General features: G+C 44.7%; 1 protein-coding gene across 2 annotated transcripts in view; it reads right to left on the bottom strand.

Annotated features, from left to right (window-relative positions):
• The window catches only part of LOC137379947 (aminoacylase-1-like), a 172,112-nt gene that overhangs the window by 120,341 nt on the left and 33,415 nt on the right, over positions 1-18,356 (bottom strand). For both annotated transcript variants that reach the window (XM_068051356.1, XM_068051358.1), the window contains exons 9-10: positions 14,182-14,255; positions 11,495-11,544 (exon numbers count right to left, since the gene is read on the bottom strand). In XM_068051356.1, the coding sequence (XP_067907457.1) occupies positions 11,495-11,544; positions 14,182-14,255 (124 nt within the window). The remainder of the gene's footprint in view (positions 1-11,494; positions 11,545-14,181; positions 14,256-18,356) is intronic.

The raw sequence follows: 18,356 nt of genomic DNA on the forward strand, positions 1-18,356 counted from the left end.
TTTCGGGTCAGTGACCCTTCTTCGGAACTGACAAATATTAGAAAAGTCACAGATTATAAACAAGTGAGGTGGGGGTTGGGCAAGAGATAACAAAGGAGAAGGTGCAGATTGGACCAGGCCACATAGCTGACCAAAAGGTCACGGAGCAAAGGCAAACAATATGTTAATGGTGTGTTGAAAGACAAAGCATTAGTACAGATTAGGTGTGAATATACTGAATATTGAACATCAGCAAGTGCAAACCTGAAGAAAAACAACCTGAAAAAAACAGTGGGTAAGCAAACTGAACAAACTAAGATGAAATGAAATAAATGCAAAAAAAGATTGTAAAAAATGTAAAAAGGAATGCAAAAAAAAGGAAGAAAAAAATAACTAAAAATGACTGAAAAAGAAAGTAAAGTGGGGGGCTGTCATGCTCTGAAATTATTGAACTAAATTTTCAGTCCGGCAGGCTGTAGTGTGCCTAATCGGTAGATGAGATGCTGTTCCTCGAGCTTGCGTTGATGTTCACTGGAACACTGCAGCAATCCCAGGACAGAGATGTGAGCATGAGAGCAGGGGGGAGTGTTGAAATGGCAAGCAACCGGAAGCTCAGGGTCCTGCTTGCGAACTGAGCGGAGATGTTCCGCAAAGCGGTCACCCAGTCTGCGCTTGGTCTCCCCAATGTAGAGGAGACCACACTGTGAGCAGCGAATACAGTATACTACATTGAAAGAAGTACAAGTAAATCGCTGCTTCACCTGAAAGGAGTGTTTGGGGCCTGGGATAGTGAGGAGAGAGGAGGTAAATGGGCAGGTATTACACCTCCTGCGATTGCAAGGGATGTGCCCTGGGACGGGGAACGAGGTGGTGGGGGTAATGGAGGAGTGGACCAGGGTGTCGCGGAGGGAACGATCCCTTCGGAATGCTGACAGGGGAAGGGAGGGGAAGATGCGACTGGTAGTGGCATCACGCTGGAGGTGGCGAAAATGGCGGACGATGATCCTTTGGATATGGAGGCTGGTGGGATGAAAAGTGAGGACAAGGGGAACCCTGTCACGGTTCTGGGAGGGAGGGGAAGGGGTGAGGGTAGAGGTGCGGGGAATGGGTCGGACACGGTTGAGGGCCCTGTCAACCACAGTGGGGGGAAATCCTCGGTTGAGGAAAAAGGAGGTCATATCAGAAGCACCGTCATGGAAGGTAGCATCATCAGAGCAGATGCGTCGGAGACGGAGAAACTGGGAGAATGGAATGGAGTCCTTACAGGAGGTAGGGTGTGAAGAAGTGTAGTCGAGGTAGCTGTGGGAGTCAGTGGGCTTATAATGGATATTGGTAGACAACCTATCCCCAGAGATGGAGACAGAGAAGTCGAGGAAGGGAAGGGAAGTGTCAGAGATTACTCATGTATCCTGTTGTGATCTTGACTGGATAGGTTGTGTCTCTCGCACATGAACTTCCTCAATCTCACTGAAGGTGGACTGAGCAAACATGTAGTGAGTTGAAGTAGGATACAGATTGTTAAGCTGCTTTATTTCATATGGCAACAATTATGATCACATCCAATTAGTTCAATTGGCACAAATTTTCTTGGCATTATAACACAAAAATAATAAACATGCTATACTTCCCCACATAAATGTGTCACCTTGCTTGACTGAAGCAAACTAATTTCTAACTCAACTTGCAATGTAGCTTTCTCACAGCCGTTTATGGGGCTTTACTGCTTTGTACCTTTTTTCTTTCAAAACTCTTCGTGTTTTATTTCTTGCTGCTCACAGCCAGAAAACCTGCCAGATCTCTTGCCAAGCACCCAGGGCCAGTCACTCTCCAACATAATGGGTGGGAGGTGTCGATCAATTACCAAGATAAACGGTTCATTATTTACAGTCAAGGAGGAAACATCATCAAAGCATCTTAGTAACCTATCACCTACCAAAGGCACTTCACAGCCAAATAAATATCACTGTTTTGTGGACACATCTGGAAACCAATATACACACAAAGAAAGTTCCCACAAAGAAATCGTCATGGAGATCGGAAGTGTGATGATATAGAATTCACAGACTAAATTCTGAAGAGTTATGAAAAAACAAACTGTCTTTAAAAAAATGAACATTTATTTTTAAAAGTGAACAATGGTCCAAAATGGCCACCGAAGAAAAAAGGGATTAGCCTTCTGTGTATTCAAACAGTCTGACAAAGACAAAGGACAAATCTTCAAAGCCAAAAGGCGGTAATGAAATCCATCTTACACCTATCCTAAAAGCAATCCAGAATTTAATATCTTCTTCTAAAACAAAGGAGGTGTGAAGTAGCCATGTCCTGGGAATTGTGTGATCACCATGGGAAAGAAACCAGAGTGTCTCCTAACAGGAGGTGAGAGGTGACACAGTTTTACCTTAAAACAAAGACAGCCAGAGACAGAGAGACTCACCCAGAAGGCGAAGCTACTTGTAACAGCTGGCATTCCAGCAAGCCAGAAAGCACATTCCCTGCTGAAAAAAATCCAACATCTACAATATAAAGCAGAGAGAGTTGGGAGTGACCCACCAACTTCATCAGAATCTCCAATCAAGAGAGAAATCTACAATCATCTCAGGCTGCAACTATCTCAAACTTGAGTCTCAAGAGAATTCAACAGGTTTATCGTAACCCTTCTCCCCCTCAAAAACACACCTCCCTCTTTCCCTTGTCTATCTGTTTCTCTGTGTGTGTGCGTGTGTATGCACGCGCGAGTGAATGAGGTTGCAACAATTTCGGGATAAGGCGTATTGATCAATAAACAATTGATTTTCTGTTTTTTTCAAACCTACAAGAAAACCTGTTGCTGTCTGTTTATTGGAAAAAGTAAAACACCAAGGGGCTAAACTCTTAATACAAATACACTTGCTGCAGTCAGAGGGGGAGTAGAAAAGTAGGAACCACCCACGTTACACCACATGGCCGGAACAAATTGGGGGCTCAAAGCCAAGATTTGAACCACCACACAAACGAGAGATTTGGAAAACGGGAGGAAATTTGACCTCTAAAATTGTGGAAAAATAAACCAACAGGTTTTCTTGTATTCTTCCGGTTTTGTTCTCTACGGTGCTAGAAACAAAATGGATGGCCACATTTAATGCTAAGGAGTTTGTAAAGCAATGAAAGATATTTCATAAGTTAAACAAATTAAGTGTTGAAGATTTAAAAAGAGATGGAAATCACTTTCAGACAAAAAGCAAAGAAACCTGAACCGGTGTAAAATCTAGCTAACCATTTCAAACGTACCCCTGAACTGGAAGAAGAAAGCCTAGAATTAGAGTCTGAAAATATAATTCTGGCTAGAATCCAGTTACAGATGAAAAAGGAGGAGAGAGTGTTTCAGCTTCAAAAGGAACAGGCAGAAAGGGAGTTTCAGCTTCAAAGAAAAAGAGGAAAGAGTTTCAAAACAAAAAAGAGGAAAGGGAGTTGCAGTTGAAACGGGAAGAGATGCAGGTTCAAAAGGAAAAAAAGGAGAGTTTCAAAAAGAAAATGAGGAAAGAAAGATGCAAAGAGAGGAAGCAGCAAAAAGGTTCGAGTTACAGAGACTGCAAACCCAAAATGAAAATGCTGCCAGTCACTCAAACCTTATCCCCAATTCAGAGCAAAACTCTGATGTATTGAAACACTCAAGACGAGTGCCAAAATTGAATGAGGAGGAGATTGAGTCATATTTTATCTCATTTGAGAAAATAGCTACCAGGCTAAAATGGCCGAAAGAATTTTGGACTCTCCTCTTACATTGCGAGTTAATGGGCAGGGCTCATGAAGCTTTTTCCCTGTTACCAGAGGGAAGTTCCTCTGATTATGAACAAACTAAAACTGCAATTCTAAATGCATATGAGCTGGTACCAAAAGCATATACACAGAAATTCCGGCACACCCAGAAAAGACCCACAAAGACTTGCATTGAATTCGAAAGAATAAAACATATGGCTTTTGATCGCTGGATACGGTCTCTCAAGCTAGAACCCTCATATAGAATTTGTGAGAAGTGATGTTGCTGGAAGAGTTTAAAAATAGCATCCCAAGAAGTATAAGAACTCAGATCAAAGAACAAAGAGTCACTAGTGTAAGGAAAGCCGTAAAAATGGCCGACGACCATGAATGAATACACAAATCCCTAACTCCAAATAAATTTGGGTCCAGTAACTCGCATAAGCTAGGGAGAGAGAGCAGGGATACGGAGGAAGCAGATAGAGATTTGAGAGATAAGGAAAGCAGGGAAGGAAAACCCGACCAGTCTCCAACTTTGAAGAGAAGGAATCTAGGGGATAAACCAGTAGGGGTCTGCGCAACATGTTTCCAGTGTGGCAAATCTGGGCATGTCCAGGCCAATAGTTGGACGCCAAAAAACCAGCAGGAGGCACTGCAGGCAAGCCTGTGTCTGTGGCTTTGAAAGTAGTAAGCCTGTGTTCTAATATAACGCAAGAGTAGAGGACATATCAGAATTTTTCGAACAAAGGAAAAATGACTCCTTTTGCGTCTAAGGCACCAGACAAGGAGATAACCATCCTCTGAGATACTGGTTGTTTTCAAACCATACAGGCAACCAAACTGACAGAAATACCACTGGAAAGCAGAACAAATACCACGTTATTAGTAAAAGGGATTACTGGCAAATGCTTGAAAGTTTCCTTAGCTAAAATTTACCTACAGAGTAAGTTGGTCACTGGGGTAGTGACAGTCGGAATCATTCCGGGTTTACCCACGCAGGGGGTAGACCTATTGCTGGGCAATGACTTGGCAGGAAGCACAACATTGTACCCAGAGGGTCCAGAGTAGTCCACAGAGACTGGAGAAACTGAGGGGAGAAAACAAAACACTGCACAACTGCAGAGGGCTGGGGAAGTCCCAAAAATCCCACAGGGGGTGATGGAGCCAGAAGAATTTAAAAGGGCCCAGATAGAGCCAAAAAGATTTAAAAAAGCTAAGATAAAAGCCAAAAAAAGGACAGAAAAACAACTAAGATACGGTTAGCGGAAACCTTTTTTAAAGATTTAAATAGGGAAGATGAAAGTTCTCAAACAGGAAAGCTAAGAGTGAGGGAGATGTCTCACCTAACTGAATTGCCACTGGGGAGTGGAGTGGATGCTGGACAACCACCTGCGAGCAGTAGTGTCCCAGAGGATATGGGGCAGATTATGGAAAAACCTATCTCTTAAGTAAAAGGAAAAGGGAAGGAAACATACCCTAAAGTAAACCTCACTTGTGACAATCAAAAGAAAACTAAAAGTGACGTCAGCATGGATCCACCCACTGACGAATCACATAATCAGGTTCCAAATCCAAAACTAATCAAACCCAACTATTTAGAGTCAGAAGCCAGCCAGAACAAGAAGCAGGAAGAAATCCCAGATGCCTCGCAGGTGCTAATAAAACAATGTTTCACCCACTATCACCCTAGAAATAAGAAATATCAATGTGCCAGAACCTGGATGGTTAACACCATGTATTGTGGGAGCAGTAGTCAAGTAGTTAAAGCTTGTACAAACAGAAAATCTTGCCACATGCAGTAACAGAAATTTGCACTACAAGTTTCGCCAACAATCACATGGTCCCGGAGATTAACATTCCAAAAGTAGTACAAGCTGGTGTGAGAGAAACTACAACTCCTGTTGACAACATGTAACCAAAAGAAGTGCAATTTTTTGATGGTACCTCATCCAAAGGAAGGATCATGGAAATAAACGTAGGTTGGAAGGCTGAGGAGTAAAGGGAATGAATGTGTAAGGCCGTGTGACCCTAAACTGCCTTACTATTTATTTTTTCCCTCTTTCTAAACCCCCCAAAAAACCATAAAAATGAAACCCAAGTAATTTCATTTATTCCCTTCTGGGGGAAGTGTCACGCACACCAGAAGTGCAATGATACAACATTCATTGACTAACTCGGAAGAGTTACGAAAAAACAAACTTTGCCTTTAAAAAGTGAACCTTTATTTTAGAAAGTGAACAATGGTCCAAAATGGCTGCCGAAGAAAAAGGGGATTAGCCTTTTGTGTATTCAAACAGTCTGACAAAGACAAAGGACAAATCTTCGAAACTAAAAGGTGTTAATGAAATCCAACATATCCTAAAAATATTCCAGAATTGAATGTCTTCTTCTAAAGCAAAGGAGGTGTAAAGTAGCTACGTCCTGGGAATTGCATGATCACATAGGTAAGAAAATAGAGTGTCTCCTAATAGGAGGTGGGAGGTGACACAACTTTATCTTAAAATAAAGACAGCCAGAGAGAGACTGACCCAGAAGCCAAAGCTACTTGTAACAGCTAACAACCCGACATCTACATCATACAACAGAGAAAGTTGGAAGTGATCCACCCTCTTCAAAAGAACCTTCAATCTATAATCATTTCCGGCCTGCAACTACCGCAAACTTGAGTCTCAAAAAATCACTTACCTCTTTCCCTTCTCTGTTTCTTTGAGTGTGTGTGTGCGTTCGTGTGTGTTTGTCCGCGCGAGCGAATGCATGCATGAGGTTGCGGCAATTTCGGGTTAAGGTGTATTGATCAATAAACAACTGACTTTCTGCTTTTTAAAACCTACAAGAAAACCTGTCGCTGTCTGTTTATTTGAAAAAAAAACACCAAGGAGCTAAACTCTTACTACAAATACACTTGCTGTGGTCAGGTGGGGAGTTGAACAGTGGGAACCACCCACATCGCACCATGTGGCTTAAATAAAATCACATGGATGACAAATTAATCTATTCTGATGGTGTTGGTTGAGGGGTGATGGTTGGCCAGGACTGTTAACTCATCTTCGAATAGTGTTATACGATGCACCTGAAAAGGCAGACAGGCTCTCAATTTAACACCTCATCCAAAAGAGGGCACCTCTGATAGTATAACACTCCCTCAATATTGGAGTGTCAGCCCAGATTACGGGGTGTTTTGAATAAGTGGTCAGAGGGAGATCTAACAGTCCAGTCAAGAAAATGACTTGTAGCCCAAGCCAATAATGCTCTTTCAAAGAGCACTGTTCATAAGATCATAAGAACTAGGAGCAGGAGTAGGCCGTCCGGCCCCTCGAGCCTGCTCCGCCATTCAATAAGATCATGGCTGATCTTTTCGTGGACTCAGATCCACTGACCCGCGCTCTCACCGTATCCCTTAATTCCTTTATTGTTCAAAAAGATATCTACCTTAGCTTTAAAAACGTTTACTGAAGAAGCGTCAACTACTTCACTGGGCAACGAATTCCATAGATTAACAACCCTCTGGGTGAAGAAGTTCCTTCTTAATTCAGTCCTAAATCTGCTCCCTCTAATCTTGAGGCTGTGCCCTCTTGTCCTAGCTTCACCTGCCAGTGGAAACATACTCTCCACTTGTATCTTATCTATTCCCTTCAAAATTTTATATGTTTCTATAAGATCCCCCCTCATTCTTCTGAACTCCAATGAATATAATCCCAATCTACTCAGTCTCTCCTCATAAGCCAACCTCCTCAACTCCGGAATCACCCTAGTGAACCTCCTCTGCACCCTCTCCAGTGCCAGTACATCCTTTCTCAAGTAAGGAGACCAAAACTGCACACAGTACTCCAGGTGCGGCCTCACCAGTACTTTATACAGCTGCAACATAACCTCTCTGCTTTTAAACTCAATCCCTTTAGCAATGAAGGACAAAATTCCATTTGCCTTCTTAATTACTTGCTGTACCTGCAGACCAACCTTCTGCGATTCATGCACAAGGACACCCAGGTCCCTCTGCATAGCAGCATGCTGCAACTTTTTACCATTCAAGTAATAATCCTTTTTACTGTTACTCCTACCGAAATGAATAACTTCACATTTATTAACATTGTATTCCATCTGCCAGACCTTTGCCCACTCACTCAATGTATCTATGTTCCTCTGCAAAGTTTCACAGTCATCTGCACACTTTGCTCTGCCACTCATCTTAGTGTCATCTGCAAACCTTGACACCCTACACGTGGTCCCCAACTCCAAATCATCTATATAAATTGTAAATAATTGCGGTCCCAACACCGATCCCTGAGGCACACCACTAATGACTGATTGCCAACCAGAATAGCACTCATTTATCCCCACTCTCTGCTTCCTGTTAGTCAACCAATCCTCTATCCATGCTAATACTTTACCCCTAACGCCATGCATCCTTATCTTATGCAGCAGCCTCTTGTGCGGCACCTTGTCGAAGGTCTTTTGGAAATCTAGGTGCACCACATCCACTGGGTCCCCATTGTCCACCTTGCTCGTAATGTCATCATAGAATTCCAAAAGATTTGTCAAGCATGACCTGCCCTTCATGAACCCATGCTGTGTCTGCCCAACGGGACAATTTCTATCGAGATGCCCTGCTATTTCTTCCTTGATAATAGACTCAAGCATCTTCCCCACTACAGAGGTTAAGCTAACCGGTCTATAATTCCCCATCTTTTGTCTACCTCCCTTTTTAAACAGTGGCGTCACATCTGCTGTTTTCCAATCAGCTGGGACTACCCCAGAGTCCAGCGAATTTTGGAAAATTACCGCCAGTGCACCTGCTATTTCTCCCGCCATCTCTTTTAGTACCCTGGGATGCATTCCATCAGGGCCAGGAGACTTATCAATCCTTAGCTCCATTAGCTTGCCCAACACTACCTCTTCCGTAATAATGATTGTTTCCAGGTCCTCACCTACGTTCGTCTCTTTGTCAATTACTGGCATGTTATTAATGTCCTCCACTGTGAAGACCGATACAAAATACCTGTTCAATGCCTCGGCCATTTCATCATATCCCATAACTAAATTCCCCTTCTCATCCTCTAAAGGACCAACGTTTACTTTAGCCACTCTTTTTCGTTTTATATATTTATAGAAACTTTTGCTATCTGTCTTTATATTCTGTGCTAGTTTTTTCTCATGTTCTATCTTACTTTTCTTTATAGCTCTTTTGTGGCTTTCTGTTGACCTTTAAAGTTTTCCCAATCTTCTAGTTTCATGCTGTTTTTGGCCACTTTGTATGCCTTCTTTTCAATTTGATAGCCTCCCTTATTTCCTTAGACACCCATGGCAGATTACCCCTTTTCTTCTAGTCCTTCCTTTTCACTGGAATATACTTTTGCTGAGCACTTTGAAAAATTGCTTTGAAAGTCCTCCACTGCTCGTCAACTGTCCCACCATAAAATCTTTGTTTCCAGTCTACTTTAGCCAAGTCCTCCCTCATTCTATTGTAGTCCCCCTGTTCAAGCGCAGGACCCTGGTATTGGATTTTATCTTCACACTCTCCATCTGTATACTAAATTCAACCATACTGTGATCACTCCTTCCAAGAGGATCCCTAACTATGAGGTCATTAATTATTCCTGTCTCATTACACAGGACTAGATCTAGGATAGCTTGCTCCCTCGTCGGTTCCATTACATACTGTTCAAGAAAACTATCACGGATACACTCAACGAACTCCTCCTCAAGGCTACCCTGACTGAGCTGGTTCGACCAATCTACATGTAGATTAAAATTCCCCATGATGATTGCCGTACCATTTTTACAGGCATTAGTTGTTTCTTTGTTTATTGCCCGCCCCAATGTGATGTTATTATTTGGTGGCCTATAGACTACGCCTATCAATGACTTTTTCTTCTTAGAGTTTCTAATTTCCACCCAAATGGATTCAACCTCATTCTCCATAGAACTTATATCATCTCTCAGCACCGCCCTGATGTCGTCCTTGAATATCAGAGCTACACCACCTCCCTTACCTTCCTGTCTGTCCTTCCGAATAGTCTGGTACCCCTGGATATTTAACTCCCAGTCATGACCAACCTGTAACCATGTCTCCGTAATGGCTACCAAATCATATTTATTCGCGATGATTTGTGCCGTTAACTCATCAACCTTGTTACGAATGCTACGAGCATTCAGGTAAAGTGCCTTTCTGCCAGCTTTCTTACCCTCATGATTCCCAACATCTCTAATAATATCTCCTGAGTTATCCTTCCTTTCTGCTTCTTTCATAGTCTGCCTTGAACTTAAACCCTCCTGGACACGTTAACCTGCTGCTTACCTTTTTATTTACCATCATACTCCCTGTCGTTTTCCCTTTCCCTTCCCCCCGACTCACTAGTTTAAAGTCCTAGAGACCACCCTATTTATCCGTTTCGCTAGAACACTGGTTCCAGATCGGTTCAGGTCCCATCGGTACAGATCCCCCCGGTTCCAAAACTGATGCCAATGCCCCATGAAATGGAACCCCTCTTTCCCACACCACTCCCTTAGCCACGTGTTTACTTCCCTAATATTCTTATCCCTAAGCCAATTTGCACGTGGCTCGGGCAGTAATCCGGAGATTATGACCCGCGAGGACCTGTTCCTTAATTTCGATCCTAGTGCTTTATAATCCCCAAACAGGTCCTCCATCCTAGCCTTGCCTATGTTGTTAGTCCCAATGTGGACCACAACAACTGGATCCTCCCCCTCCCGCTCCAATATCCTTTCAAGCCGGTCAGAGATGTCCTGCACCCTGGCACCGGGCAGGCAACACACCATGCGGGACTCCCGATCCGGCTTGCAAAGGATACTATCTATCCCCCTAATTATAGAATCCCCTATAACTACCACTTGTCTTTTTGCTCCCCCCTCTTGAATGGCCTTCTGCACCATGGTGCCATGGTCAGTTGGCTCATCCTCCCCGCAGCCCTTTTCCTCATCCACACAGGGAGCAAGTATCTCATACCTGTTGGATAAGGTCAAAGGCTGAGGCTCCTCCACTCCTGAACTCAGGATCCCCCTACCTGCCTCACTTGCAATCACACCCTGTCGTCCCTGATCACTAACTGAATTTGAATTACTTAATCTGCCTCCTGAAACAAAACGTCCAGGTAACTCTCCCCCTCCCGGATGTGCCGCAGTGTTTGAAGCTCAGATTCCAGATCATCAACTCTGAGCCGGAGTTCTTCCAGCAACCAACACTTGCTGCAGATGTGGTCCCTGCCGTTAACAATGGGGTCAGCCAGCTCCCACATCATACAGCTACAGCACATCACCTGCCCAGCCATCTCTACTTAGTTAATTACTTTATTACTTTATATAAATTTATGAGTTAAATACTTTCTGATACTTCTCTGCTGTGGTCTTTTTCAAATAACCAATTAATAGATAAATCAAAAAAAGTAAAAAAAGAAAGTAAATTTTTAACCATTCACACGATACAGAAGAAATAAAAAAGCTTACCTTATCAACACACCAGAGTCCTTTTTTTTTGGTTAGAGGAGGAGGGCGGGTGGGAGACGCTACACGTGTAGTGTCTCGGGTTCAGCCACTGCCCAAATATATAGGTTTTTACTTACCCAGCAGTCCTCTGGTCCGCCGAAACAAAAGGTAATTTACTTTAAGCTGAAACTGACCTTCCCATTAGGAGTCTCTCATGCACAGACTGTTTTGCATGAATCACGTAGATTTGACTATTGATTGTACATCATACAGGAAAAACATTTAGTTCAACGACAGAATTTAACTGGAGAACAAGACAGAGAACACAATGGAGCCTCACCTCTTTTTCTCCTTCTCTCTGAAGTCCAGGAACGAATTGAGAACTCTGCGCTGGAACATAAAAAAATGAAAGAATTAATGGTGACTGAAGCCAAATCTTTTCACCGTATCATCCCCATCCTCACCATGTCTCTAGCTCCTCACCATATCATCCCCATCCTCATCAGAATTTTACCTGCCTTTTTGAACCGCTGCAGTCTATCTGGTGTAGGTACACCCACAGTGCTTTCAGGAAGAAAGAGGGAAAGGGAGTTCCAGGTTTTTGACCCAGCAACACTGAAGGAACAGTGATATAGTTCCAAGTCAAAATTGTCTGTCACTTGGAGGGGAACTTGCAGGTGGTGGTGTTCCCAAGCATCTGCTGCCCTTGTCCTTCTAGGTAGTAGAGGTCGCGGGTTAGGAAGGTGCTGTCAATGGAACCTTGGCAAGTTGCTGCAGTGCATTTTGTATATGGTACACACCTGAGTCAGTGGTGGAGGGAGGGAATGTTTGTAGATGGGGTGCCGACCAAGCGGGCTGCTTTGCCCTGGATGGTGTCCAGCTTCTTGAGTGTTTTTGGAGCTGTATCCATCCAGCAAGGAGAGTATTCCATCACATTCCTGACTTGTGTATTGTAGATGGTGGACAGGCTTTGGGGAGTCAGGAGGTGAGTTACTCATCACAGAATTCCCAGCCTCTGACCTGCTCTTGTAGCCACAGTATTTATGTGGTTGGTCCAGTTCAGTTTCTACGAACATAGGAATTAGGTCCTTCAGCCCCTGGAGCCAGTTCCGCCATTCAATAAGATCATGGCTGATCTGTTTGTGTTTCGAATTCGATACTCCCATCTACCCCCAATAGACTTTGATTCCCTTGCCTAACAAGAATCTATCTACCTCCGCCTTAAGAATATTCAATGACTCCGCCTCCACCAACTTCTGAGGCAGAGAGTTCCAAAGTCGCACAACCCTCTGAGAAAAAATTTCTCCTAATCTCTGGTCAATGGTAACCCCCAGGATGTTGAGAGTGGGGGATTCAGCGATGGTAATGCCATTGATCATCAAGAGGAGATGGTTAGATTCTCTTGTTGAAGATTGTCATTGCCTGGCACTTGTGTGGCTTGAATGGTACTTTTGACTTATCAGCGCAAGCCTGAATGTTGTCCAGGTCAAGATGCATGCAGGCATGGAGTGCTTCAGTATCTGAGGAGTCACAAATGGTGCTGAACATCATGCAATCATCACTTTTGACTTTATTATGGAGAGAAAGGCATGATGAAGCAGCGGAGGATGGTTGGGCCCAGGACCCTACCCTGAGGAACTCCTGCAGTGATGTCCTGGGACTTAGATGATTGGCCTCCAATAATTGCAACCATCTTCCTTTGTGCTAGGATTAATTCTAGCCAGTGGAGATTTTCCCCCTGATTTCCATTGGCTTCTAATGCCACACAAATGCTGCCTTGATGTCAAGGACAGTCGCTCTCACCTCACCTCTGGAATTCAGCTCTTTTGTCCATGTTTAGACCAAGGCTGCAATGAGGTCAGGAGCTGAGTGGCCCTGGCAGAACCCAAACTGAGCATCGGTGAGAGGTTGTTGCTGAGTAAGCGCCACTTGATAGCACAGTCAACGAGACCTTCCATTACTTTGATGATAATTGAGAGTGGACAGATGGGACAGTAATTGGATGGATTGGATTTGTCCTGCTTTTTGCAGACAGGACATACCTGGGCAATTTTCCACATTGTCAAGTAGATGCCACTGCACTGGAACAGGGGCACTGCTGGTTCTGGAACACAAGTCTTCAGTACTGCAGCCGGGATGTTGTCAGAGCCCTTGGCATTTGCTGCATCTCCAGTTCCTCACTGCCCCAAACCTTGAACTCATTATATCATCCAAATCATCCCCGATCCTCACTGTGCCATCCCTCAATTCTCATCACATCCATAGCTCCTCACCACACCATCCCCCAAATCCATCCCACCAACAGCCTACACTGCTGCACTGTCTTTAATGACTGTGTTATGGTGCCTCACAGATGGGTGCAAGGAATATAAACAGGAGACAGGAATGAAGAGGTTAGCATGGAGAAGAGGGAATTCAAAGGGTTTAGGGAGATGAAGAGATGGTGGGGCATACAGGAGAGGAATGGGGAGGGAATGGGGAAGGGTCGGGTGGGAGAAAAGTGGTAGGGGAAGAAATTGGGGCAAGGTTGGGGGAGGGGGCAAGTGGGGGGAGGGGAAAAGGTGAGGAAAGGGGATTGGGGAGGGGACTGGGGGGGATGGGGGGGGGAGAAGACTGGGGGAGTGGATACTGGGGCGAGGAGGGGGTTGGGCGAGGAGGGGGTTGGGCGAGGAGGGGGTTGGGCGAGGAGGGGGTTGGGCGAGGAGGGTTGGGCGAGGAGGGATGGGCGAGGAGGGATGGGCGAGGAGGGATGGGCGAGGAGGGATGGGCGAGGAGGGTTGGGGAGAAGGGTTGGGGGCAACGATTTGGGGGGGAGGGGTAGGGGCTGGGGAAGAGTTAACAGAGATTGAGGGGATTGGAGAAGGGAGGAAATTGGTGAGGGGAAGGGTGAGGGGAGGGGGAAGAGTGAGGGGAGGGATGAGGGTGAAGGGAGGGGAAAAAGTGAGGGGAGGAGGGAGGGGTAGGGGTGGGCAATGGGGTGGTGAGGGGGAAGGGGTAGGAGAGATGTTATTAAATTTCAACTTTTACCAGCTTTTCCGCAGCGGTGTTCTCTATGAAGCGAGACCCATGTCCTGGACTCCCAGGGCACCGCACCGTGACCCCTACAAAGACACACATATTACACAGATTTATGAAGTGCATTCACTCCCCTCCAATCTTTCCAGCTGCACTCCCATCCCTGAGGTTTCAAACTCTGCTACATTGTTCTACATTACAGAGTAAAGCTCCCTCGACACTGTCCCATCAAATACTCCCAGGGCAGGTACAGCACGGGTTAGATACAGTATAAATCTTATTACCACCATGTGCATCACTCACAGCCTCTGAACGGTGCTCCCCTACTGCTGTTAGACATTTAGCAAATGCCAATTATTGCCAGATTCTAGCGAAGGCTCATTCCTATTTGTAACAGGAGTGAAACCACCCAAATCTGGTTCATGTGGGCTCCTGATAGCCAGCAGAAATAGGAGACTTGCATCCCATCAGCTGAGTCTACACTTGATTCCAGGTCCCAGAACAGAAAGGTGAGTTGGTAACATGCTACACCATTCAACATTGTACAAGACAAGTTGATTAATATAAAATGCTGCTTGGTTTGGAACTGACCTATGCTGCACTGTAGTGTCAGGGTTTAAATATGAAACCATCCCTATGCACCATTTATCCTGTGTTGCCATGCACAACCCCAGTACTCTTCACTGCAAGTGCTTCCACTTTGCTGGACATCACTGGGCAAACAGAAATTCTAGAGGATTCATCAAATCTTAAGCACAGGAGGCCATTCAACCCAATCCTCTATACTCTCTTGCTGCAAGAGCCCTGCCATTTCCCAGTAGTTAACCAGTTCCCTGATAAAATGTGCAATGGATTCTGCTTGCTTCACTGTTTTGATCAGGCAATCCATGTCTGCTCAACTCTCCTTTTGCTTTTGTTGCGACGATCTTAGTTTTATGCCCTCCAGTTACTGAAACACCAGCCAGTGGAAATAGTTTCTCACCATTTACTTTGCCCATTCAGGATTTTGAACACCACTATCAAATATCCCGTCTGCCTTCATGAAAAGAGACCCATTTTCTCCAGTCACTCCTCATACTGAAAGCATCTTACCCCAGTGAACCTTCTCTACACCCACCCCGCAGCCTTGACATAATTTGGAAATTAGAGCACCCAAACCCAGACCACAATATTCAGCCCGAGACCAAACCAAGTAGCTCAGACCAGCTACAGTCACCCAGATAAGATCCAACAAGGATACTAGATCTGGGGCCGGGGAGTGGTAACAGGGGCCTGTGGAAATTTGATGTAGTGGCAATAATGGAAACACAACTTAAAAATCATGAGGACTGGGCGCTTAATGTTCACAGATACAAAGCGTTCAGGAAAACACAGGGGGAGAAAGGGAGGTGGGGTGGCAGTACTGATTAGGGAAGACATTGTGGTGTTGTAAAGAGAGGATGTCCTTGAGGGGGCAAGGACAGAATCCATTTGGTTAGCATCGAGAATCAAGAAAGGTATGATCACGCTATAGAACACAGAACATAGAGAACAAAGAACAGTACAGCACAGTACAGGCCCTTCGGCCCACGATGTTGTGCCGAACCTTTAACTTACTCTAAGATCAAACTAACTACCTACCCTTCATTCCACTATCATCCATTTACCTATCCAAGAGTCGCTTAAATGTCCCTAATGTATCTGCTTCTACTACCACCGCTGGCAGCGCATTCCACGTACCCACCGCTCTCTGTGTAAAGAACCTACCTCTGACATCTCCCCGAAACCTTCCTCCAATCACCTTAAAATTATGCCCCCTGGTGATAGCCCTTTCCACCCTGGGAAAAAGTCTCTGGCTATCCACTCTATCTATGCCTCTCATCATCTTGTACCCCTCTATCAAGTCACCTCTCATCCTTCTTCGCTCCAATGAGAAAAGCCCCAGCTCCCTCAATCTTTCTTCGTAGGACATGCCCTCCAGTCCAGGCAGCATCCTGGTAAATCTCCTCTGCACCCTCTCTAAAGCTTCCACATCCTTCCTATAATGAGGCGACCAGAACTGAACACAATATTCCAAGTGTGGTCGAACCAGGGCCTTATAGAGCTGCAGCATAACCTCGCGGCTCTTAAACTCAATCCCCCTGTTAATGAAAGCCAACACACCATACGCCTTCTTAAACAACTTGGGTGGCAACTTTGAGCGATCTATGGACATGGACCCCAAGATCCCTCTGTTCCTCCACACTACCAAAAATCCTGTCTCTAAGCCTGTATTCCGCATTCAAATTCGACCTTCCAAAATGAATCACTTCACACTTTTCCAGGTTGAACTCCATCTGCCACTTCTCAGCCAGCTGTCAATGTCCCGTTGCAACCTACAACAGCCTTCCACACTATCCACAACTCCAGCAACCTTCGTGTCATCGGCAAACTTGCTAACCCAGCCTTCCACTTCCTCATCCAAGTCATTTATAAAAATCACAAAGAGCAGAGGTCCCAGAACAGATCCTTGTGGAACACCACTGGTCACCGAGCTCCAGGCTGAATACTTTCCATCTACTACCACCCTCTGACTTCTATGGGCCAGCCAATTCTGTATCCAGACAGCCAACTTTCCCTGTATCCCATGCCTCCTTACTTTCTGAATGAGCCTACCATGGGGAACCTTATCAAACGCCTTGCTAAAATCCATATACACCGCATCCACTGCTCTTCCTTCATCATCGTGTTTTGTCACATCTTCAAAGAATTCAATAAGGCTTGTGAGGCATGACCTGCCCCTCACAAAGCCATGCTGACTGTCTCTAATCAAACTATGCTTTTCCAAATAATCATAAATCCTGTCTCTCAGAATCCTCTCCAATAATTTGCCCACTACCGACGTAAGACTGACTGGTCTATAATTCCCAGGGTTATCCCTATTCCCTTTCTTGAACAAGGGAACAATATTTGCCAGCCTCCAATCATCCGGCACTACTCCAGTGGACAGTGAAGACGCAAAGATCATCGCCAAAGGCGCAGCAATCTCTTCCCTCGCTTCCCGTAATAACCTTGGGTATATCCCGTCTGGCCCCGGGGACTTATCTGTCCTCATATCATTCAAAATTTCCAGCACGTCCTCCCTCTTAACCTCATCCTGTTCGAGCATATCAGCCTGTTCCACGCTGTCCTCACAAACGACCAGGTCCCTCTCACTAGTGAATACTGAAGCAATGGGGGATATTCTATAGGCCTCCAAATAATGAGACAGATAGAGGAGCAAATCTGCAGGAAAATAACAGAGATGTGCAAGAACAATCAATAGGTGATACTGTGGGACTTTAATTACCAAATTATTGATTGGGATAATATTACATTAAAGAGAAAGGGGGAGGAATTTCTGAAATGTGTTCAGGAGAACTTCCTTGACCAGCATGTTCTCAGTCCGACTGGAAAGAAGGCATTGCTGGATCTGAGGCTGGGGAATGAAGTAGACCAAGTGGACCAAGTGTCAGTTGGGGAACACTTTGGGAAGAGTGATCATCCAATCATAAGATTTGCATAGTAAAGGAGAAGAGCAAGAAATAATCTAAAGTAGAACTTCTAAATTCGAACAGGGCTAACTTAGTTGGGATGAGAGGGAATCGAGCCCAGGTAAAATGGAGCCAAAGATTAAAAGAAAAAAGTCACAGAACAAAGGGTGATCTTTAAGGAGATGTTTCAGGTACAGGCCGGGGACATTCCTACAAGGGCGACAAGTAGCAGAACCTTGAATGATGAGGGAGATAGAGATTATGATGAAATGCAAAAAAAAGGGCATATGATGCATGTCAGGTGAATTCTTCAAGCAAGAACCAGGCCAAATACAATAAATTGAGAGATGTGAAGAGGGAAATAAGACTCGCAAAGAGAGAGTATGAGAATAGAATGGTAATTAACAAAAATGGGAACCCAAAAATCTTCTAGCAGCATGTAAATAGTTAGCAGGTAGTAAGAGAGGGGGTGGGGAGTATAAGGGGCTAAGAGAGTAATATATGCTTAGAGGTGCAGGGCAAGGCTAGAATCCTTAATTAGTAGTTTGTAACAGTGTTTACTAAGGAAGAGCATGCTGACAAAATATCAATAAAAGCGGAGATGGTCGAGGTAATGGACGGGGTGAAAACTGATAGATGTGATGTATTGGAAAAGCTGGCTCTGCTTAAAATGGATAAGTCGCCTGGTCCGGATGG

The sequence above is a fragment of the Heterodontus francisci genome, chromosome 19 (genome assembly GCF_036365525.1).
Source record: "Heterodontus francisci isolate sHetFra1 chromosome 19, sHetFra1.hap1, whole genome shotgun sequence".
Classification (NCBI taxonomy): domain Eukaryota; kingdom Metazoa; phylum Chordata; class Chondrichthyes; order Heterodontiformes; family Heterodontidae; genus Heterodontus; species Heterodontus francisci.